At 37.4% G+C, this 23,399-nt stretch overlaps 1 protein-coding gene across 4 annotated transcripts in view; it reads left to right on the top strand.

Moving 5' to 3' along the window:
* The window catches only part of GLCCI1 (glucocorticoid induced 1), a 52,704-nt gene that overhangs the window by 12,130 nt on the left and 17,175 nt on the right, over nt 1–23,399 (top strand). For 2 of the 4 annotated variants that reach the window (XM_057370689.1, XM_057370691.1), the window contains exons 2-4: nt 6,535–6,686; nt 14,685–14,771; nt 22,662–22,775. In XM_057370689.1, the coding sequence (XP_057226672.1) occupies nt 6,535–6,686; nt 14,685–14,771; nt 22,662–22,775 (353 nt within the window). Of the gene's footprint in view, nt 1–6,534; nt 6,687–14,684; nt 14,772–22,658; nt 22,776–23,399 lie in introns of all 4 variants that reach the window. The other 2 variants (XM_057370688.1, XM_057370690.1) reach the window with 1 other exon arrangement.

A 23,399-nucleotide genomic window follows, 5' to 3' on the forward strand; every position in this document is an offset into this window, starting at 1 on the left:
TGTATTTTGATTATGAAAATGGTGAGTTGTGCCTTGTGATTGATTGGTTTTATTCATTGTAATTTCCAGCTGCACTKTGATGGAAAGAATTAGATTAAAGTTTTGCAAATCCCTCACTTTCTACTTCTTGTTAAATTTTACATATTGTCGTTATAACAACAACAGCAAAAAAATCCATTCAGAGACCTCAGGTTTATTTGAAAAAGGTGGTAGTTTCTTCACTTACTGAATCAACTGTATGTGYTTATAATGACCTTCAATATTTTAATTATTAATATACTGGAAATAAAAATAACACCCCAAGCTTTAGTGCTGCTCTTGATTCCCAGCTTAGTTCTCAGTGTTGGATACATAGAATAGATGATTCATCAGATCTAAATTAATGAACTCAAAGGAGGGAAATTCTCTGTTTCTGCTGAAGGGCCCAGCAGTTAATGGATGGTGGTTTCAGTGTGCTTTTTGCAAATACTGAGCTTCTGAGCTTCCATCAAATTTGTTTTAACTTTATGGTAGAAACRTTTTTTAGATACCTGAACTCAGTATCTTTTAATAAAGTATTTGTGTAGTATTTAAATTAGAACTAGTAACCTTATGAAGAAAAATACGTTCTAAAAATGTGAAATATGTAAAAATCTGAAAGCTTTGGAATGAACCTAATTTACCTATATGGCATCCTGTTAGAAGAGTGCAAGTGTGTAGGTTACATCTGTTGAACAAAGCAGGCTTTTGTGACACAAAGTGCTAGAGGTCCTATACATGCCAGCAGTAATCATTAGACGAATAATTTAGCAGGCTGAAACTTTCTGCCATATGGTTTGTTTACTTTTCTTATGGAGATTAGAGCGTTCTTTCTGTGTTTGATCTCTAAGGATAATGTTGATTTTAAACAGAGGAGTTTTGCTGTGAACAAAATCTGAAAGATACTCTTAGTCACATTCTACTTGACCTGTGGGTGGGGGAAGTAAGAGACATGAGGTGGAGACTTTGCTTCAATATACRTGCATAAACAACCAGGATTTTGAGTCAATTGCAGGTCCAGTGAGGTATGCTTACAAGTTCATCCATGTGTTCTGCCTTCTCTGGTTGCCATACTAGGGCTAGACAGTGTGCCTTCCTATGTAGTTAGGTGAGCAGAGCTGTACATCCTTGAAGAATTGTGGGTGAAACCTCTTTGATGGAAGCAAGTGCCTTAGCCTATGGGTTGGATTCAGTGACTAATCAGAAGACCTCTTCTTTTTCGAGATGACTTAGTCATAGCTATAAAAGATAACTCGATACAGTTGATTCCTAAATCTCATACTGTGGGTCAGTGTGTACAATTTTCCTTTGGTGTCCTTTGGTTGAAGACAAGCTATTTTGGTTTTTTTTTTTATGTTGTTATCCAGTATAGGATACCTCCTGTCTTGATAAACTTCTGTTTCTTGCAGTTCAGTTTGAATTCTCATAAGCCTTGTCAGGTACAAAACCAAATCTGCCCTGACTACCAGACTGTAAAATTATCTGTGTGGAAGACTGGCTCCTCTGTTTATTATTTTTTTTTTCTCCCTGAAGAATTTTGGGTGTGGAAAGCACATTGTTCATGGATTGGATCTCTGAAAAGATCTTTGCTCTCATGAWGTAGCCTGCGTTGTGTTTGTTCAGTTTTGGTTGTTGGAGCCTTGGTTAGACTATGGTGCTATTCTATGCTGCCTTTTATTTTTTTCTTCAGTTAGGATAATGAGAGGAAATTAGAGTGGATTGAGTCAATCTCTTTAGAATAGTAACTTCAGAATGTCTTCCCTCTTCATTTTTTAGTYATTCTCTCTTGATTTCTAAAGATAAAAACTGGGGAATAATTTCTGAAGTTGATACAACTGAACCAAAACCAGTGTGGTGCACATAATGAAGACAGACGTTTTAAGGAGCTGGATATAAAGTACTTTAGAGATGTATCAGAAGGTAACTTAAAAAGACTGTCTCTTCTTATATTCTCTTAGAATTACAATTTTGGTAGCAAAATGCAACACTGCSTCTTAAATGTTTGGAAAAGCTAGTATTTTTGCTTTGTTTTAAGCTATTAAAGAGATTAAGCTATTTAATTTGAAATTATGAAGGAAGAGTGCAGTAACTTCACATTTTTTTCCTTTCAATTACATACAAGGGTGTGGTGGTTTTTTTTTAAGATGCTATTTAAAATCCTATTTTTTGTTATTTTGTATGAACAGTACATGGCAAACAGCATGCTCTTTGTTGCTGTGCACCACTCTGAACTGTTAATGCAGTCATGCAGSCAGTTAGGAGATTGGGTCAGAAACAAGTCCGTCAGTCACTGGCAACTGGGAAATGTCTTTTGAGCCAATAGATCTCTTTACTCTTCTGGAATAAAACTTCAGGGGACCCCAAATCCCTTGTTAATCTTTTTCATGAGAGRTTTTGGCTCCAATTACAAGAGAAAAGCCTTCTTGAGAATGAAGATTGAATTTTTTTTTTTAGAGTGGCCTCTAAATCTCCATTTTTCAGTTTTTTTCTTGGCAAAGTCATAGAGACAAGTTCTTCAAATTAAACACRCACCAGTTTGACCATCTACCTGTATAATCAGAGCAGAAAAGACCAATCAGATATACATTCAAATATTAGTACAGTGTCACTATATACTCACTTAAAAAACAAACAAGAAAGTGAAAAAGCCTCCCTTGACCAGACTTTTCAGGGATAGTGTTCTTTTGAATTCAGAAGTCTACTTTGGTGGTGCTCAGGGAATCACTGTCCAAAGTAGGCAAGAGCAAAGGTATCCCTTTTTCATGCTTGTACGAAATGTAACAGGAGAGGGGACTTTTAACCAGAGGTATAGGACAATGGTCAGTATCTGCTGTGGGAAATGTGACCTAAGTGATGTCAGGCCATCATTCTTGTGGGTCACTGTGGGTCACCATTCCTTAGTATTCAGCTTTTCATTTCTAGTTTTTGGCTTCCTAGACTGCATTCCCACATAATTCATTATTTAAAAAGCATTTACACAGGCATCTCATTTGGTTTGTAGATCATTGTAAATTTGTTGTCATATCTGGTAGGAATGTTGTAAAAATATCTGGTACTATTTTATGGTGCTATAACCAGTCTCTGAATATCCTTTGAGCCAGACTRTTTGAACTCTGACTTTGTGGCTCTTAAAAAGTCTTAAGCAGAYTAGGATGTCCCTCATAGTGAGTCTTTCCAAGAGTACTTTTAAAGAAAATTCTTTTGGAGTATTCATTTCCTAGGTAAAATCTGAAATTCTTCAGGAATGGATGAATCCTTAGCTTGAGACTCATTTCACTAGTAGCTTGTAACCAGAAGGTTGTGCAGGGTGCTARCAACTAAACTGAAGAGAAACAACATCTCATTAAAATTTATTGTGGAATTTAGTACTGATATTTCAYGGTGTCTCACATTAGTAGTTTAAGTTAAGAATTTTTGAAAACATAAATTAAGAAATTACTGCAAGAATGTTGYCTAACSRTTTTGCAGGACAGTGTCACAATTARCTGACATCTATAGTGAGATGACAGTACTAATACTCCTAGTTATGGAGAAGAATGAATTTTGTTTTTATTTAATGTTTTTCACTYAGTTTGAGAAGAGTCTGTGTCATCTGAAGCGTTCTTAGGATAATTTTAGGCTTTTAAAATTGGTTATATCTATGCAAGTATGTGAGTGGAAAAGCTTTGGCCAAATTTGAACTACATTTGCTAACTGTTTAAATAAACATGGGAAGAAAAGATGGTGACACATGAGCTCTGGTGGATTGAGCTGAAGCAGTTTTCTTAATGCTACCAATGCTAGCTGTCAGTCTTGCTCTTATGCTGCAGGTGATTTTCCTCATGGCACATGTGGCACAAAGCTTTATTTAAGCTAAAAATGGACTGCAAACATGCCTTTCAGCTTATATGCAGGTTAGCTGCCTCTATCATAGATGGGAAGGCAAGCTCTTCATTTTAGAGCTGTAGCAGATGGTTTTATTTGAGCCCCATGTCCTTTTCAAAAGAGCTGTCGTGTTAGTCTCTTACTGAATTACATTTTGCTGTCAGAGAAATGGAAACCTTTTTTCAGTCAGTCTAGGTGATATAACTAGAATTCTCTTTGCTCCCAATGCAGCATGCARAATCATGATTTCATGCAGTTTATTTTAGTTGATTCCTGCTGGGAGGTAGGATCATGCTGAATTTTGCCTGCTGTGTATTCAGGTGGACCCTTGTGTCATTTTATGTAACATTAGTAACCAGAATTGTGTAGCAAATTGTCCTAAATACATGCCATTAAAACTTGTGGCATATTTTAAATAATACAGATTCACAGAGTATTGAGTTGGAAGGGACTTACAAGGATCATCAAGTCCAACTCTTAAGATGAGTTTTAGTCTGAAACTTGGATAAAATCAGTCTGTAATTTTAGTGGTTTCTTTATACTTGTTGAAGCCTTTCTGAATGCTTAAGTCTGTTGGGTATCTTCAGTAGGTGTTGAAGTGCTTTAGCTATTTCGATTCTCTGAGAAAACTGGAGCGTGAGGTTTCYGACTAGAGAAAATGATTTGGGCTGGAGAAGGATATTTGTGATAGTAGCATCAACATTCCATTGATAGTGAAAGTTTGGGGAGAAGYGTTATGTAGTAGCTCCCTTGAGTACTGGGAAGCCAGCCTCTATGATAAGGTGAGAAAAGCAAGATTAAGAAATAAACCCTGAGAGCAGATCTAATATTTAGCAAGCAATTTAACCTGATCTGATGTGCCACTGTTGGGTACAGAACAGTGGTGCTCTCCAGGGCATCCCATCATCTCTGACTACATTACTGTATGAGACACTTCGTCAAATGCTAATTTGCAAAAGTTCCTTCAAATGTCATGCTTACGGATCCCCTCTTAATTTTATGATTTAACAATAGATGATAAAAGATGAGGAGCTGAAAWTGTTATTGAACAGATCACAGTGCTGCTGCTGTTCTGACTGTCCTGGTTGTTTCTGCCCATTACRTTGTGCCAACTCTGCTGTAATTGGGAGAACCATGTGTTTGACTTCGGGGGAGATGCACTTTAGTTTTCTTTATGTTAATCTCAGTGAAKTACTTTGCCAGGTGGATTGACACATCTGGGCATGCCATCTCAAAGGATTCTTTACTCTGAATAGTTCAAGGATCTTTCTTAAAATGCAAATTTGCCACAGTTGGAATTCTATAAGGATAGATATGTTTKAAATGGTAGGGGTTTGTCTTATAGATAAGGCAGTCAAAACAATTWTRGTATAAAAGGTGRCATGATATATTATGTCCAATGCACAGCATTACTTACATCTTCACCTAATATGAGTAGGTAAAGCAGTGTTTCAACAGGTCTGTGTTTGTCTAAAAGGGTCTGCTTTAACATTATCATGTTCATATATCATACTATAACCRTTCTCTATTAGTGCAAGCTATACCCTAATTATACTGAATGCTATATGTCACACTGATGATGGACTCTGCCTTTTGAGATCCATCAATTCTACGTGATATACAAATAGAAAATKCTTATGAAGGCCAGTGGCCATGTTTGGACTCAGAAGTGTGCCAGCAGGTTTGCTCTCACATTCTGAGCAGTGAGTAGGCTTTTGGTGGGTCACGTCAGTGCATAGCATGTGACTAACATGGGGGTTATTTAACTTCTGAATTTCTTTTAATAGGGGCGAGCAAACAGACAGGAGCTGCAGTGTAGGGCTTAGGCTGGCTGATGTGAAGCCTAGAAAATGAGTATACAAAGTAATTTTGCCTAAAGGACAAAGCAAGACRACCCAGAGAGAGCATGCTGTAAAACTCTGTTCTTTCCCACATCAATCTTGTGAATCACCCTGCACTTTGCTCTCCAAATGCAATGCAAAAAAAAAAGTGTTCCATGATCTGGGTGTATGGGGAGAGAAGTACAGGGAGGAGTCGAGGACTGCAGGCACAATGATGAGTGAAAACAAACAAGGCAGCTGCTCTGACCTGAGCTCTGTCAGAGGGAAAGACACAGTCACACTCTCAGCTTGCTAAGACCTGTAGTGGGATCTTGTAAATAATATGGAATGTATTTAAATTATGAAATAATATGGAAAAGAGAATAAATTGGATATGTATCTTAACAATCATAATTTTTGTCATGATTTGTATTTTCGTATTTAGAAAGCTAAGCAAGCTGACTTAGAAAGTGCTGCATTACGTCATATTTTCTATTTTTGTGTGCCTGGCTTCCCTGAGTTGCATCATCACTGTATTTAAATTTGCTTGATGTTTTTTGCTGATGAAAATACATAGCATAAGTAGCACAGTTCTTTGCWGATATGAACACCTTAAGTGCTGGGSTTTTTGTAACTGTTAAATTTCCCTTTTCTMTTTGTTTTTCTCCTTTGTCTGATGTTATTTGCTTTGATGTGATGGYGTTMTTTTCAGCTTGGCATTTAGACAAAGGTTTCTGATATGTTCTTGCCATTGTGTGTCATAGCTAGCTTTTAACATTTCACATCAAATTTAGCCTGACTTTTTTGTTGGTTTTGTTCTGGTTTTCTACAGTGGACAGGCCAAAATCCCAGCAAATCAGAACTTCTGGTACCATAAGGCGAACTTCTTCTTTGGACACAATAACAGGACCTTACCTCACAGGACAGTGGCCACGTGATCCCCATGTACACTACCCTTCATGTATGAAAGATAAATCTACTCAGGTAAAAGCTGTAAAACAAGACAACAGAGATGTGTCGTGTGATTGATGTCTACACAGTTTAATTCTGAAGAAATGTGGGTTCACTTATTATTATAAATATGAAACCCTAAAATAGGTTACAGTAGTTTTTTTTTAATAGGTGCTAATGCAGTAACATGGTATGCAACGATAATATTTTTATGCCTTTAGAAAACAGTTGTTARAAACAATTTTCTCTATGTGGGCAGATCTGTTGAGGCTGAATAAGCAGATATCAATCTCAGCCTTGTATCTGGGTTATTTTGAAGCTGCTATATGCAAAATTGTGCRGAGTGTTATTTAAGAAAAAGAGTCTATGTAGCAGTGGCTGGCAAACTAAAGATTTTCCTACGTCATAGTAATAAATCTGTTGGTCTCAAAAAGTGTATTTATGTGTGTGTGCGTGGGGGTGAGGGAAGGCTACTGAGATTATTGATGGCCTATGCTCTTGTGATATCCTTGGATTCTCTTCAGGGCTCAGTCCTTGGTAGGAACCTCTGGCAGGTAGGCTGCTGGGGCAATCAACTGCTGCAGTGCTCTTTGGCTGGAAAGGTGAATGCTCTTTCTTGCCTGCTTTCTCGTGCTGGAGCTTGTTGCCCACAAAGATGATCACTGTCAAATAGATTAAAAATACGTAATTCTAACACAACACCCCCCCAGTTATTGTCAAATAAACTGCATTCTTGTTTTATCAGTAGTGCTTTTGGGGATTGGAATAAGCCTTCTGAGTTTGTTTTGCAAACTAAATTGGAAACTAGAAGAAACTAGCTGTCTTTAGTTATATTTTCAATCTAACAGGCCATGTAGCTTTGGCTGTTAAATCAGTTCCTTATCTCTTGTGCCATGATTCAGATCCGTAGTTRTCATGGGTCTTGAAATAGGTTCTATGATTCTAGTCTCTTGTGTAACACTGAACTTCTCAGAACAAGTTAGAATGTATATATATGTTTGTTCATTTCTAAAATACGGTGCCATGCAACACAGGAAGCCCTTTGATGGGGAAAAGATAAGTGCAGAATGCTTAGAAAAGTGGAAAAAAGGGGTCTGTATGTTTCAGAAATCTTACTTAATGAATTTGAATAACTGATGATTAAAATGTTTCAAGAAAATTTTTAGAAGCTAGTGAGGACCCTATGAAAAATGCTGTCTTCATGTCCTGCTTATTTTGAAAGCAGACAGTTTTAGCAAAAAGGCAGCGGTCATACTTACTGTCACGAAAGATCTACCTAAAAAGCCCTTAATCCTGGATTTGTTTTCAACGTGCCTTCCTTTCACAATACTATGCCTTTAAAGTCTTTTCTGTTTTGAAAACATAATTTCCATTCAGCAGATTTTCAGTAGCATGCTTTGTAGTTATTGTATTTCTCAACTCCTCTCTTAAAATATATATCCCTATCAGTCTTTACAAATACCCTTATGAATAGAAAATTCSGAATATTTAAACATTCACAAACAAACCTTTTCACTAGTTACAGAAAAGATAAACAAACTGTTCTATAAATATTTGAGCTCCAAGTATTGGGCAGTTAAATTGCTTTCCTAGTGAGCTTAAGTAAGTGTTCAAATTATGTGAACTGTTGGCTGCCTTCCTTTGCCTCATTCAGAAACTAAAAAATGAAGTTTTACCTTTTCAGAATAATCAAATATAACAGGGAGGGAAGGCATACTGTTGTCATTATGAAATGAAGTATTATTTCAAAGGGGTAGGAGCAGGGAGATCTCTGTTTGGATTTGTGKATATCTTCTAGCAAGGAATTACATTAACTGGTTTTTTTTATTCAAATTATGCCCATCTCAAGCATTTATCAGTGTTCAAGTCACTACTTGGGACTATGRGTATGTAAAATGGAACAAGCATATTGGTTTGCATGTGATTTCCAGTTTGAGAATTTTTTTTGTTGGGTTTCTTTTTTTCCCCCACATAAAATGCTCGCTAGGGAGGCTTGTAGATGATCATAAAACATTGTCTTATGTTTTGATGTGTGTCTGGGTTTTTGTTGTTTGAGCTCTGTGTAGTTGGAAGTRCATGTAATTTCAAAAACTAAGGATGAGTTCCAAGTTGTTGATAGGATGCATGCAGAGCAGATTAAGTTAAATAAAAGAAGATAATGAAAATCAATAAACCATTTTTCCATGTGAGCATGTCTCATTGGAGAATAAATTATCTCTTGTTTAACTTCTAAATTTGTGAACAATGCTGTTAGTATAACTTARCATTGTAGGTGGAATAATTACTTCTCTTTCAAGGGTATGTTTTGTTCCTAATTAAACATTAATCTGAAATCCAAATGTTGTGCTGTTTCGGCRGTGATTATGACTGTTCCAAGTTTCTTAGAATTCTTGTTTTTAAAAAAAGAGAGTAAATTTCTTCATGATGATCAAATGAACCTTTAATGAATTTTATTCCAAGTCCTTGTTTCCGCTTAAGTTCTTTCGACCTGTATAATGCTCATGAATAAAATGTTTCTTCATAATAATGGGAGGGAGCAGAATTTGGTTTGGTTTAGTTTCTGTCATATCTTGGAGAATAGGAACTATGGTTTCTATTTCTGTGTCTCTGTTCCTTGCCCGAAGTGTTTGGACTGAAAATACAGAAGAGAAGTGAGGTGGTAATGTYTGCATTTGGAAAAATATACTGTAACACTGCATTGTGGTATTTATGCAATTCAGTATTTCTCAGAGTTCTGTATATATGTTGTGTGTGTATGTRTGCATGTGCATACAACTAGCTGATCTTTAAGGAGCGGCATGTTTTGGATAATCAGAGGTATGCAATTTAATTTAGTAGTGTTTTAAGTATTTCAGAAATGTAGGTAAACTTCCTACTATAGGAAGTTGCACGTGTTGATATACTTTGTGATYCCCTTCCTGAGTTCTTCCATTGTCCTACTTCCCTCTCCTTTTGTAAARTCTGAACTTTTCATTAAGGACATTTAAAACTCAGTATAACTTCTTTCCCATTTTTCTGTCTATTTTGGGAGCACTGATGAAGCAGTTTTGCACACCACTTCTTTATGCTTCATCATTTAAGTATTTGCCCCCTTCGTAGTCTAAGTAATAACTCAATGTTGAAATGGCTGYACCTAACCTTGGAGTCTTCAGAAACATTTGGATAATTGTCAGAGTTGATAAATAAAATTATTTGGCAGTAGCTAAGTAATTTAAGAGTTTTATAAAATTAAAAATGAAAGATTAAAAAGGAACATGATGTTGATATCATAACAAAAATATTGCCAATTAAAGTTTGTCTGTAGTCTTTCCCAATCTAAATCATACCAAGAAACTAACAAACGGCCAAGAGGCATATTTATTATCAGTGATTTCYAGTTGATGACGTAGAAATATCCAGCAGTATTGGAATCCAGTTTTTCTCATTGTATATGGCAATTAGGTATTGCACGAGTGAAAGTGAAGAAAGTTTGCAAAATGCCTTTCAGAATTTTTACTTCTCTCTAATCTAARTAATAGTGCTGAATTACTAGGCTGGAATGCTTGTCCAAAACATATTTTTCTTATGGGTGGGTCAAAGCTTTAACATAGTTAGCTCTCATTAGACACATTTTGTTTTCTTCTGGATAGAATTTTTTTGCTGTAAAATTAACAATCGTAAAAAAAGAGGCTCAGCTTTTTTGTTTGTGTATTAGTTATCATTGATTTTATGGGATATTTTAATGATGAACATTAGCAGAAAGGACAGGGAATAAGATAGGTGTCACAGAGCTATGCATTTGTCATTCTAACTTTACTTAACCTGTCTGATGTTTAAGAGTCATCATCTGTAGTTATATTAACTTCCAACTCCTTAGACAAYTTCTTTTTGAAAAGTTTCTGGACAGTCTTTGAATGCTTTAGAAATATCTGAAAAACCAATCAGTTTTTATCTTCTAGTGCTGTTGTTTGGTTTCTTTTGAATGTGAACCTTCTTCAAAAACATATTGCTTCCCCTATAGAGCCTAGACACTTGTAGATATTCCAGAATGCAGGCAGGATGTAGTAATTGGASTGAAGGACTGGCAATAAATGTGAGATATTTAAAGTAATTCAGTCTTATTTTAGGTTTAGGTAGGTTGGTTTGCMATRCAGTCATTCTGATCTAAGTGGAAARAATGTAGGTGTATGTCCCTGGCATGGGTGGAAAAGCAAGGCAGGATTACCAAACGTGTTRGAAAAAGTGCTGATGTGTACAAGCTTGGGTGAGTTAGAGTAAWGGTAATTGTGGTTTACATGAAGACTGAAGAGAGCAAACAGATAKGGCATTCTGAGCATGTCCTATCCCACGTATCAACTGAAATGRACCACAAACCTTCACATCTTGAAAACAAAGGATCCGTGTTTTGTAGGTGCAGCATGCATTATTTAATGTTTTCAAGGTTCTCCCTCTAAAATCTTGGTTTCTTAATAAGGACTAATACTTCTTCATGAAATTCAGTGCATACTTCTGTGATGCTCTACATTTCTTTCTGCTCTGAAATGTTACCAATTTCACAGGTAGTGCCTAACCTCTCTACTGTGAGAGGTGCTCTTTCTCTCTGACTTGAGGTGCAGCAACTGTGGTTTTATTTATCGTGATTCAGAAAAAAAATTTGTAATACAATTCTGAATTACGTTTTGGCTCTAATTTTTAATTTTCATATGTTTGACACTTGAGAAGTACACTTGCAGCTTCAAATGAAGGCTTCCATTGATMAGCCTGTTTAGTGGAAGTTGTAAATAAGATGAGAAAAAAAATTTTGTGGAATGTGACAGATGGTGGGTGCTACACACCCCCCATCTTATTTGTGATCTAAACTACAGCATTGAAGTGAGATAAGACTTATGGGCATACATAAGCTAACCTTAGAAAAGTGGAATTTTCTGTTTGAATGCAACACATATGGGATGCTTCTGTTTGTTTTTTAAATGTTTTTGCTTGAATACAAGGATTTAATGTTACAAACCCAAAACTGTCCTTCATATAATGTGGATTACAATATATTATAAGCAGCATTTTGACGGTTTGAAGAAGATTATCTTGATATAATATTCTAGTAACTGCTTATGTTGCATTATTTTTGTAATGTATTTTCTTTTTTAAATCCACCTCTAAAAAGCACATTAGTATAACATTGTCTGACTGCAGTACTGTTCTAGGAACATCTTAGAGTGTTTGTACTCTAATACTGCAGGGAAAATTKGGGATAACAAATAGCCTGCCCCCCCACGTATACTGTGTATGTGTATTTTGAAGAGCTGTGTCTTGACTCATTTGACCAGGGGCTGAAAGCACCTGTGTAGTCCTTGTCTCAGGGGAGGTGCTATTTTAGTGGAAGMGAATATCAAAGCATACTTGAACAAGTACAAAATTAGGTATTAAATGAATGGATGTTTTCTGATTATYATTTTTGATTTCTGGATTTTGATTTCCACTGCAATATAAGGATTCCCATTTCTCCCTCCTAACAGTTAGTGGTGGTGTTGATGTAGGTCTTCAGAGGTTGATCTTAGTTTGCTTTTTGTCCTTGCTATCTGGATCAATATCTGTGTTTATTAAAAACACAATAATGCTTGTGTGTTCTACATATTTGTTTCGGTTTTTYAACAGTGTACTTCTCTTTATTGAGAAAGTCACCTTGGCTTTTTAGTTTCTTGATATATTTTCAGATTATTAAGATGCAGTTGTAAAGGATATGAGTTTATAGTGATCCCTAGTAGACTGTTCTGCATTACAGGTAAGTATTTAAGCCCCAGAATGCCTGCTTCTGCTTCAGCCTGGTGTTCCCCAAATTGCGGATTAGTGCTGTATTCAGAAAACCTCTTCAGAAGAGAAATCTTCTCAGAATTCCCTTTGCTTTGCTTTCTTTTTTTTTTTTGTTTTGTATGAGAGTATGGTTACAGCTGTACTTGGGATATAGTAGAATACTGTAAGAGCAGTTTAAATGGGAAAGTAAGTTGTAACAGATTGTGAAAGCCCATGATTTTGAAAAAATGAAAAAGTTCCCCCTTTTCTCTACTTCAATAGAAATCTGCAAGCCACTTCAATGTTAAAAAAAAAAACCAAAAACCAAACCATTTAAACCCAACAGAATGTCTTTCACACACATTTCAGGGAGATGGCAAGTACCCAATCTGCAAAACCAAGTAATTATTTAGAACATAGCTCTGTTAAAGTGCAGAGCAAGCAGATGCACATRCAGGTAGCACATGCATGTGTCAGAGGCTCTGCTTTGTGTCAGGAGAGTTAAGGATTGCTTGGCTGAGGGACTGCCTTGTCTTTCACRTTGTTCTAAGTAGCTGTTTTAACTTTTCCCATTTGATTTTATTCRTTTTTTCATAACCACATTATCTTCTGGTTTCTTCCTCAGACCCAAACAGAAGGGGGTATTACAGGACAGTAATGCAATAAATACACAGAACTCTTACCTTTTTATATAAGAACTTGTTTTTTCTTTTCTGGGAACATGCAGGAAAAACTTGAGGACTGATTTTTTCCATTTTGCTTTCTAATCGCCCGCACAGCTTGCTGGGCCTTTGGTTGAAGTATTACTGGTGGTGTAAAAAAAGAGAAAAAGCCTCACCAAAAACGTGGACAGTGTAGGGCTGGCAAAAAATGCAAGAGGGTTATGTAGGCCTGTGCTCACAGAGACTGAGTACATGAAATATTGGCACTGATGAGTTGGGTGCTGAGCTGTAGGCTGGGTGATACTGTGGCAGTGTGGTGGCTATGAAGGTGCAGCCTCTGCTCTGAAGTTACAATTCTGTGCTTGGTGGGACTGTGCCTGGCCTGGTTTAGCTGGAGTGGCCTGGCCCCAGGAGGCTGCTCCCAGCTCCCTTTGCAGGGCAGCGAGGAGCTGCAAGTGTTGGGTTGATGGTGCTCTCCAGGGGGATGCTCAGCCTCCTTCCTGAGCCAAACAAACAGTCTCCGTTACCCCGTGGGTACTACAAAAGTTTCTAGATGCTAAATAGAGGGAGCAAGAGTGAGGAAAGCTGTGGAGGAGTAGGGTTTCCACGCMTGAGATCAAGTCCCGCAGGGGTGTGGATCCCAGATCCTATCTGTTCTCTGGGCTGGGGTTCTGTCTCCCTAGAAGTATCAGCTGTGGTCCCCTCCTTTAAAAACCTGACTGACAAATAGTTGTTGTTTTCAGTGGTATAGTTTTATTTCTTGTGGACTTCCTGGGAAAGATTCAGCTAATTCTGGTAGGGATTTTTTKGGGGGAAAAAMCCTCAACATAAACAGATTGACATTTATGTGCCTATAGCCCTGAGKTTTATATAGTTCATATCCCAAACTCTTTCTGAATTTCAGATGTTCCTGTTGTTCCTATGACTCTCTTGTTCAGGAATTCTGGTGGATAACCTCAATTGTCATAATAGCCTTCTGGCGATTAAGCATAGTAGTTTAGAGTTTGGGCTTCCACGTTTCTCAGTCTTTGGGGTTTAACTTTAGCTCCTACATCTAAGGACAGTTCCCAGACTTTTGGTCTTTGAGATACGGCTGGAAAAGGCCTGCCTGTCACTGTGCTGTTCATATACGTTGGTGCCAAAAATAATAAAAAAGGTGTATCAAACTCTCTGTCAAGTCAGGGATGGCAAGAAGGGACTGATTCTGTGGTCCAGTGGCTGAGGAAAACAAGTGGGAGGAATGAATTCTGGATTGAGTTTATTACATAATTTTTCTAATCTTGCGGTTTTCTAAAGTGTCCAGTGAGTGAAATGTAAATACGGATGCCAAAGCACAGGTGGGAGCAGCCAGTTAAGGTTTTTTGTCAGGCCTCTGATTCCTTCTTTAGTAATATGCATTGTTCTCATCCTTTGTAAATGCAAGTTTACAAAACTTCGGTTTTCTATATTGCTTTTTATTTATTGAGGCTATTAGTGCTGCWAATCAGGTTCTGAAATTTATTCACGTAAATCTGACATTGCCTAAAGACTAAAGCAGTAATTTGTGCCAAAAGTTTTCCTTACCTGGGGAAAATTCAGTAACAGTGTATTTTTTCCCTTTTAGACACCCAGCTGTTGGGCCGAAGAGGGAGCAGAAAAGAGATCACATCAACGCTCAGCATCGTGGGGAAGTGCTGATCAGCTGAAAGAGGTGAGAAGTTTTGCAGACTGGAGCCTTTCAAGTTTTGATAAGCCCAAGACATTTTTTAAGCCCTATCTGGAGTCCAGGAAACTGCACCCTTTCCCTCTCCTCTTTTGCATTTYAAACAGGTTTTACCTCCAATCTAAGTGTTGTTTGAAGAGTGATTGTTATTTTAGGCTTGTTGGACTTCCTGCCTGCATRGTATGAAGTATTGGCTGTGAAAGAGTAGCCAGAGTGAGCACTGACTGAGGAGCCAGCTTCTTGTTGCTTGCTTTCTCTTCAGTGTTACCTTAGTGAGCTTTCTGACCTTTAATGCTGCTCTTCTGAAAGAGGCAAAGTGTCAAGTGGTATGTTACCGTATTCTTGTGTAGAAATTTTGTTCAAATTTTAGGTTGGAGATAGAGAGGACACCACTTTCACAAATGAAAAGATGTTGATACAGTAATAGTATGTGTCCTTGAAATGCCCTTTAATCATAAATATTTTGCTGTAGACTGCAATTGCAACYATGAAGAACCTACCAAAAGTGAAGTGGATTTGCATCATGAGAAAGTAGATGCAGTAAAATGGTCTCCGGCTCAGCTGAAATGACAGTATTACTGTTTTTGTCCAGATAACCTCTATTTTGTCCACAGTTTGAGTAACTAAATCTCCAGAACCTAATAAGGGGCTGCATTCAGCCTCATGCCCCTGTCAGGAAGGGTGTTGCTTGTCTTCAAGAACTGCACTTCTCTTTTCCAAAAATGAMTCTTTTAGCAGTTCCCATGAGGTGAAACCTTTCTCTATACTGTGGACTTTTTGCATCCTCTTTCCKGACTCCCTGTTGAAGAGGGCATTCAAAGATGTGAAGAAATGTGTAGGTTATCTAAGGAGAAGATGTTAGAGGCAATATGTATTCCTCTTCTGGACAGCCATTGATAGAGCAATTTTCAAAAGGATTGATGCAAGTTTAATTACTTGCATGTTAAAATCACATTTGACAAATATGCAATAATCTTGCAATCCATTGGTGGCAGTAGCCTTATTTTTAAAAATGAAGACCTGGGCCAAAGAGAGGTTGATCAAAAGAGGATTTTGTGTTCCCTTCTCCCTGAGTACCTCTTATGAAACCTTGATGTATTGGTACATGGGCCTTCAGTTGCCTGGATCACTTTAGCTGCTGTGATGAAGCATTCGGAATCACAGATTACGTGACCAGAAATTGGTGCAGAAGGAGTTTTGTGGGTGAGAAGTTTTGGCTTAAAYATTACCTACCAGCACAAAGAATTTAAAATACAGACAGGAGTGTAGTGTCTGTTCTTCTAGGATAATGTTTCCTTGCTWTTGCTGAGAGACTATCCTTCATGTTCGGGCAGTTCCCTATCAACTTGTGCAACAAGCAGCTCTTCTTCGCCACAGRCCTGTGGCTGTCAGTGATAGTGAAACCTTCAGTATGTAAGCAAGCCTCTGCCATTTGATAACAGCAATCCATTGTGCTGGGTTGCCACCCTCTTGGTGTACTGACCACAAGAGAAAGATAAGAAATGTGTGGCCAGTGTGTTTCACAGTTTCTTTTTTCGATAGAATGCATTAGTGAACAAAATAGGTTCTGGGGAAAGGAGTTGTTTCTATCCAAACTTTGCAGTGGTTGTTCACCCCAAAACCTACCCTTGTCTTCTTCAACTTACAGTTCTTCTCCTTCCTCTGTTTCTCTTTCTTCAGCTACTCGGGCCAGTTWTCTTACCTTTTCTAGTTCTTTGGGTTCATAACATCCAGCTACTATTCATCTACCCTGTTTGAGCTCTTACTCTGTTACATTCCAGCTCCTTGTCCATTCTGGTTCTCCATTGTTTAGCTTCTATTTTATCCTTTTCTTTTTCTTTTCCCTCATATGTGAGCCTATGTGATGGGTGTTAAGTGTTWGATACCAACAGTATCTGTACCCTCAGTTTCTTTGTGCCACAGTAATTTGCAGTTCCTGGARGGAGAAATTCTCTGGGGCAGTTCTATTCAAACTGTAAAGCCCATGAAAGACGGAATTACTAACAAATTTAACTACCAGTTCCAGATAATCTTTCTTGAACATGTGCTAACTGAAATTTTTGCCATAGCTTCACCAAATGTAAAGATTCTTCCAGGAGACTAGAGGAGCACATTTGTAGAATAAAGGACCYGCAGGCAAATGTTTGAATTTTTCATCCAAAACAGTGGAAAACAGAACTATTCAGGTGAAAAGCTGAAGTAATGTGTTTTGGCACATAAAATGGTAAAATYTCTTCCACCCCCTTTTCATTTTAAATCACATTCTTAAACAACTARCACTTGCACTGTAGTCTCTGATGGGGAGGAAATAGAAGAGCAGAATGTTGCAGGGTAGACATTTGTCAAAGCTATGGGCACCTGAAAGCAAGAGCTTAAGTAATGGAAATAAAAATAMCACCTTCTCCTGGGCAACTGCATTTGTTGTATGTAGCGTAGGTAACATTGTTCTGCTCCGAATTTTGAATTGTTTCCCATAACATTCGACAGTAAACAAGTGGTTAGCTGTTTGCAGTTTCCTTGGCTTCTTTTAGCAATTTGGATTCGTATTTTCTTGCTTCAGAAATTAATGGAATGATTTCTAGCATGTATTTTTTACTATATTGGTACTGTAAACTAGCCGAACACTTGTGATATCTACTGGTTTTGATAAAACAAGATTGATTGTGAGTTTAAGTTTAAAAAAATACTTTTTTTCCTTGGTTTGAATACTATTAAATACATTTATTTAATATAACTGTTTTTTTTTAAAGGGCTGCATTGCAGAAATTAAAAATGGGCATATAGGTTTAAGATCCCAAGCAAGCAAATKAATTCAGAAGTACCACTTACAAAAAGGATTTCACTTTGGGTAATGAAACTTACTTTGCCCTTGACTGAAAGAGGCGTGTGTGAGGATTAAATCTGTCTAGCACTGAAATAGATGTACTTGTTTCCTTGCAGTGAGTCTGTTAAAAATTTTAAAAGTCCCCAGTTGTCAATATAAACTTCCTTTTAATTATTTCAAAACAAAGTCTACTTTTAAAGAATTTGTTTATTTTGAAGGGGTCTGCTACTTGATTTTAAGAAGTGTTGAGCGTAACTTGTCTAAGCTGATGCCCCACTACTTTAGTATTATTTCAATAGATACATGTCTTGACTAGGAGAAATTGCTATCAGTCTTTATACTGGACACAAACTAAGTAATGGTTAAAACCTTTGGTATTTTTTCCCTTTTCAACTTGGGTAATTAGTTTGAAATTCTGTTGAAGTTGCTCAGGACAATTTTAGTTATAGCTTACCCTGAACTGGAATTTACCCAGAACTGGGAAAAACCCACTATTTAAACCAAGTAGTTTTCACTTTGTATATGTTTTTAAAGACATATTTCAGACAGCTGATTTTTCACTTCCCTTAAGTAGCTCTGTGCTGTATGTGTTACACAAACAGCAGCAGCCCCCATTGGAAGGTCCCTTTTGCTCTAGCAGAGTACTTGAAAAGGACTTAGGAATAAAAGAGAATTGAATATGAGAGCTTGCATGCMTTATGTCCTTTCATATACCTATTGAAAGATTGTATTCAAAGGTTTAGAGTGAATTTCTAGTGCTTGTTTTGCTCTTTGACCTACTGGTTAACTTGTTTATTAACAAACATTTCATGAATAAGATGGAGCTCACTCATTAACAAGGAGTTTGTGGCTTGATCAGCAATAGGAAGTTACCATGTTGTGTATAWTCTATCAGTATGTAGAAATACTGCCCATTGACTGGAAAATATCAGTGTGCATTTGAAGAGGTATGAWGGGATGTGTCAGGTTCCTTCGTATTAGTAGTTTGCATCTGGATCCCTTCAAAAGGGAGAAATTACCACAATATTCAGATTATCCCAGTGTTGCAAAGAATTGACCTGATTTGGTTTTTTGCAGGTTTGTGCCATTAATTGTATTAGACTTGCATGTCTATTACAAGTGGCATGGACAAAATTCATGTTACTCGTTTTACAACTTCAAGCTGTAGGAATAGTTAGCAAGTAAAAAGTACATTTATAGGGGGTTTTCCTAACTTGTTTATTTAATAATCCTGGATGGTCATCTTGTCTTTGGCTCACAATAAACAAGACTGAACTGAAACTTTGTGCTCTGGATGACTTTGTGTAGGTTTCTGATACACTTATCTTTGCGGTTTTTTGGTGGTTTTTGTTGGTAGGGTTTATTTTTATAAATTGCTTTAAAATAAGTGAAGAARAGAGTCTTTCCACTGTATCAGCAACATTGCAGAGAGCAATCACTGGGAGAGCAAAGGCTGAAAATTTTCTAAATTTTTTTTAATGTACTGTGCTGTGTGTTTTCCCCTCCATACACTCACATGAGAGTACTTGCCAAATGTGAATTAAAATATGTACTTTGAAATTTACTACCATATATGTTTACACATTGACATGTAGCAAAACAGTTTTAAATAATAAATGGCATYTGAATATTGGAAGAAGTGTTCAAATTGAGTTTACTCCTTGATTTATTTATCTGTTTCAGTTTCTTTTATTTTCAGCTGTATCCTCTTAAGAAAATAGCTGTATTTTTTTAATGAGAATGTTCTGTCCATCTACAAGTAAGGTAGGCAGGGASAGCATTTGAGTTGGTATGCTAAAATAATTGTCATTATACATCTAAGTGCACACATGTGCAGTGCAAGGGCTTAAATGTCATGGACAAGTGGGTGCTTTGGGATACACATTACATCTTCTTGTGGTGATTTACATATGTTCCTTAATATGATTGTGTATGCCCCAGTCACATTCATGCTCTGTCCTTGGGTGTGTGAGGGAGTCCCAAATCCTTTCTGTTCTTAGCTGCTGTGTGAAAATGGAGTGTTCTGTTACTGCCCTTTAGTGTCCCCAGTGTAGCATATGGTTCCTTTCCTGCCACTGACTTGGCACCATTTTATTTGCACAACAGGCTCCCTAACTCATTTTACTTTSATCTGTGGAGTGCCCAAGGGACAGGATCTGCTGCTGCTTTGAGATAATTGGTAGAACAGGTACCACCAGGGCACGTGTTTCAGACCCCTTTCTTACTCTTTGAATTGTATTTTTTTTAAGAATTAGCATACCTTATACTTGTCTGTAGATCATTTTTCTTATGTTTGGTGCTCTGATGGTGCTTCTCTGCTGCCTGAGAAGAAGGTGTAGATAAGATTCTRGGAAGCTAGCACAGCTGTATATTCCTGTTAGTTGTAGTGGCTTTATTTGAGTTTTAWTAAAAGATAATCTTGTAGGAGAAAATAAGATACTGCAATATCAGGATTARCTTTAGCAATTGGTAGAATCACTGTGGACTCTCTTTGGTGAAGAGATGTAGCACCACTTAGTTCAGTGGATTTCATGTACTTGTTGACACTGCCAGCTTGCTGGTTGTCTGTGCTGGCAGAGCTTCTGCCTCTCAGGTCTGCAGGCTAAATGAGAAATGTCAGATTCCTTTTTATACGCCCATTATTACTTTCTCATTTTGCTGTCCAGAGGTAAGTATAACATCATGGACAGTTCTAGGGTCCTGCAAGTTCAGGGCTAAGGACATATGATCTGAGAAGGCACCTCTGTTTCTTCTGTGCACTGCTTGTTCGGTCATATCGGCTCCAGAAACACAGTCAAATCAACAATTTTTTGTCTTCTGTCTCTTCTCAGTGACCCAAGAAGTCTTTTCTTTATGTTAGTGTTAAGAACCTWCTGACTGCCAAAATATACATACTCTTGAGGTGGCTGAGAGGACCTAAGATTCCAGGGATCCATTGATTCTTTTTACAGTATCAGAGCTGCAAGGTTTTTGGCTAGCCTGGAAACATACCAGCCTGTCAACACTCTCCCATTTAGAGCTTTCCTATGCARATTTTACAGTGAGAGGCTATGTCCTCAAAAGATTTGCAAGCTTATTTGTGACAGAAATCAGTCAGCCAGATCTCTGAGGTAGTGTAGTGTAGATTATTTTTTCACAGTGCTCTCCTGAAGAGAGCTCAGAAACCATATTTCATTTAAATGAAACAAAAATAGTATATTTAACTTCTTGACTTAGGAGGAAGTGGACAGTATTGAAGGAGAGGCAGTAGAAATGAAAGATTTATATACAGTACTCTCCTTGCTTTCTGATGATTCTTGTAGCCAGCCATCTCTGTTCACAGTTGTCTCCTGATGTGGGCATCATTTTTCAACTCAATTTTTAAGGGGAAGATGAAGATTATTTCCCAGTTCTCCCCATTCTTCAGCATTCCAATGTAAGGCATAAATATTTGTAATGTATATATATTTACCAGAGTAGTTACCTGCTTGTTTTTTCATTTATGTAGTTAGGTTTCCGAATTGCTGTTACTCCAGAAAGGAGGAGGGGAAAGTTCTAGACAAATTTATTATTTTTTAAAGATTAAATRTCTCTTCAGACTCCAAAGTTTCTGCCAACATGGCACTCGAATTGCACCTTTGATCAAGAGATTAGTGTCCCAGTTTTCTAACTCTAGCTCATCTGTGTAACACAGTTGTGTTAGGGCTCTGTTTTTCTGGGTGTATTCAACACACAGATCCTTTTGGAAGTCTTGAACTGTTTGTCTGGTGTTTAAAGATTAAAGTATTCATCCATTTCTGAGTAGCAGTTCTCTAAATATGGGTTACGAGCTGTGGCAAGACTTGATGCAAAGCCTTAAAGGTTGATTGTTCTTCTGTGAGYGCTACCAGAAACTGCACAAAGAAAAGTCCACAGCTTGCAGCAAAGCTCCAAACAAACCTCTTCACCCAGCACTGTCATCTCTGACACTGTGAAGAATGATGTGAAGTGATTCTCTGCCACAGAATTGCTTTGCAAGAGTACTAGTGATATATTTAACTACTTGGAAGTAACCACAGAGTGCATGTACTTGTAAGTTGTCACTCAAAAAGAGAGGTTAGTTTCCAGCTGATGCATGAATTCCATGTGTGCTCATTCTCCTTACTTGCCCTTTACGTTTTAAAAAATTGTATGTCTATCTGAGTTAAAAATTAAATGGGGCCATGCATGGCCTTATATTCCAGTGTGCTGAGCATCAGGAACAGTGGGATTTGAGCCTAAGGGTACAAATTACCCACTTTTAAGGAAGTGTCTGTACCTGTTGTGTGAATTTGCACATAGTCTAAACTTCTGAGACAATGTTTATAGAGGTAAATACTCTCTTTCATGTAGAAGTTTCCCAGGAGGAATAAATAAGTAGAGGAATCCCCAAATGAAATTCTTCGGTTTCTTGTTAAGGAGCAGGTCAAATGGATAATGGCTTTGGTTGCATTTGACGTTTAAAATATGTAACTTTTGATTAGACATCTTTGCAGCAGACAGCAGAAAAGATAATTCCGTCTGCCTGAAGGAATCTGTGATAATTTCGCCTGCAGCAAAATGCTGTTAAATGTATTAAATAAGTACTCCAAGATGAGTAGTGCATTTTGATTGCCAGTTGTTTGTGAAGGCTCTTTATTTTTATGATGAATTATCATTTAAAAAATTTGGTTTGGTTTAAGATCAAATAAATTAAACGGTAGGCTTCAAAGTCCCCAGTTTACACAGTTACAGGTCAGAAAATGCTACAAATTGTCATTCTGACTACTTTGGTTTGCATCAGTTATTACAGTATTTGTTTGTGAGTGAGGAAATTTAGTAAATAAACTAAGGCTGTTGTTGTATTCATGTTGGTGAATAGGGCAGATACTGTAGAGTAAGTATCTGATAAGTGGAAAGACACTTTAATGCTCATTCTTCAAGGAAAGGCAATCCCATATGCCTTTAAAATCCTCCAAAGAGGATTAAAATGTCCATGATTTACTTTATATGTGAAGATTTGAGCAGTTACCCATTCGATAACTCATTCTCMCTTCACCTGAACTTCTCTCCAGCAGATTGCCAAACTGAGGCAGCAGCTTCAGCGCAGCAAGCAGAGCAGTCGTCACAACAAAGARAAGGAACGTCAGTCACCTCTCCATGGCAACCATATAGCAATCAGTCAGACTCAGGTAAAGTAGGTAGTTCCTTATATTAACAGCCTCCTACCTTATCTCAGTTGGCTGAATAGCCTCCTGAGCCTTCCTGTCTGTCTTGTGTTTGTTCTTGTGTGCTACACTGAAATGCTAACCAGTCTGATACTGCTGTACCTTCACTGGAGTTTATCTGATCATCGTCATATAATAAAGRAAGGGTTGCACCAGGATAGCAACTGAAATATATTATGATGCTGTAAAAGTTCTGGGCATGGCCAGATAAGATTGTGCTTCCAAGGGTATGTACTTGCTTCTAGGACTAATTTTTTTGTGGTACATTATCAAAGCTCTCTAGAAGGTATTTGTAACCTAATTCTATCTGGGCTATTTAAAACATAAAAATAGGAAATAAAGAAAAAGAAAGTACCATAGCAGGGTGCAATGGAGGATGCCCAAAGTAGTCAYGATCTAGTGACATCCTGTCAGCAAAATTGAAACCCAGTTACATTTCTCAAGCTCAGGTGAGGTTCAGTCAATGTCTTCATAAACCTTAGGCCACTTGCAGAAAGCATTTAACCCTGGCTTATTTGGGAGAGCAGATATTTGTTTCCTGATTAAATTTCACCTWTAGTAGATCCTGAAGTTGGACTCCCTGTTCCT

Source organism: Malurus melanocephalus, unplaced genomic scaffold (assembly GCF_030028575.1).
Source record: "Malurus melanocephalus ecotype Western Australia unplaced genomic scaffold, MMel_1.1 scaffold_130, whole genome shotgun sequence".
Taxonomy (NCBI): domain Eukaryota; kingdom Metazoa; phylum Chordata; class Aves; order Passeriformes; family Maluridae; genus Malurus; species Malurus melanocephalus.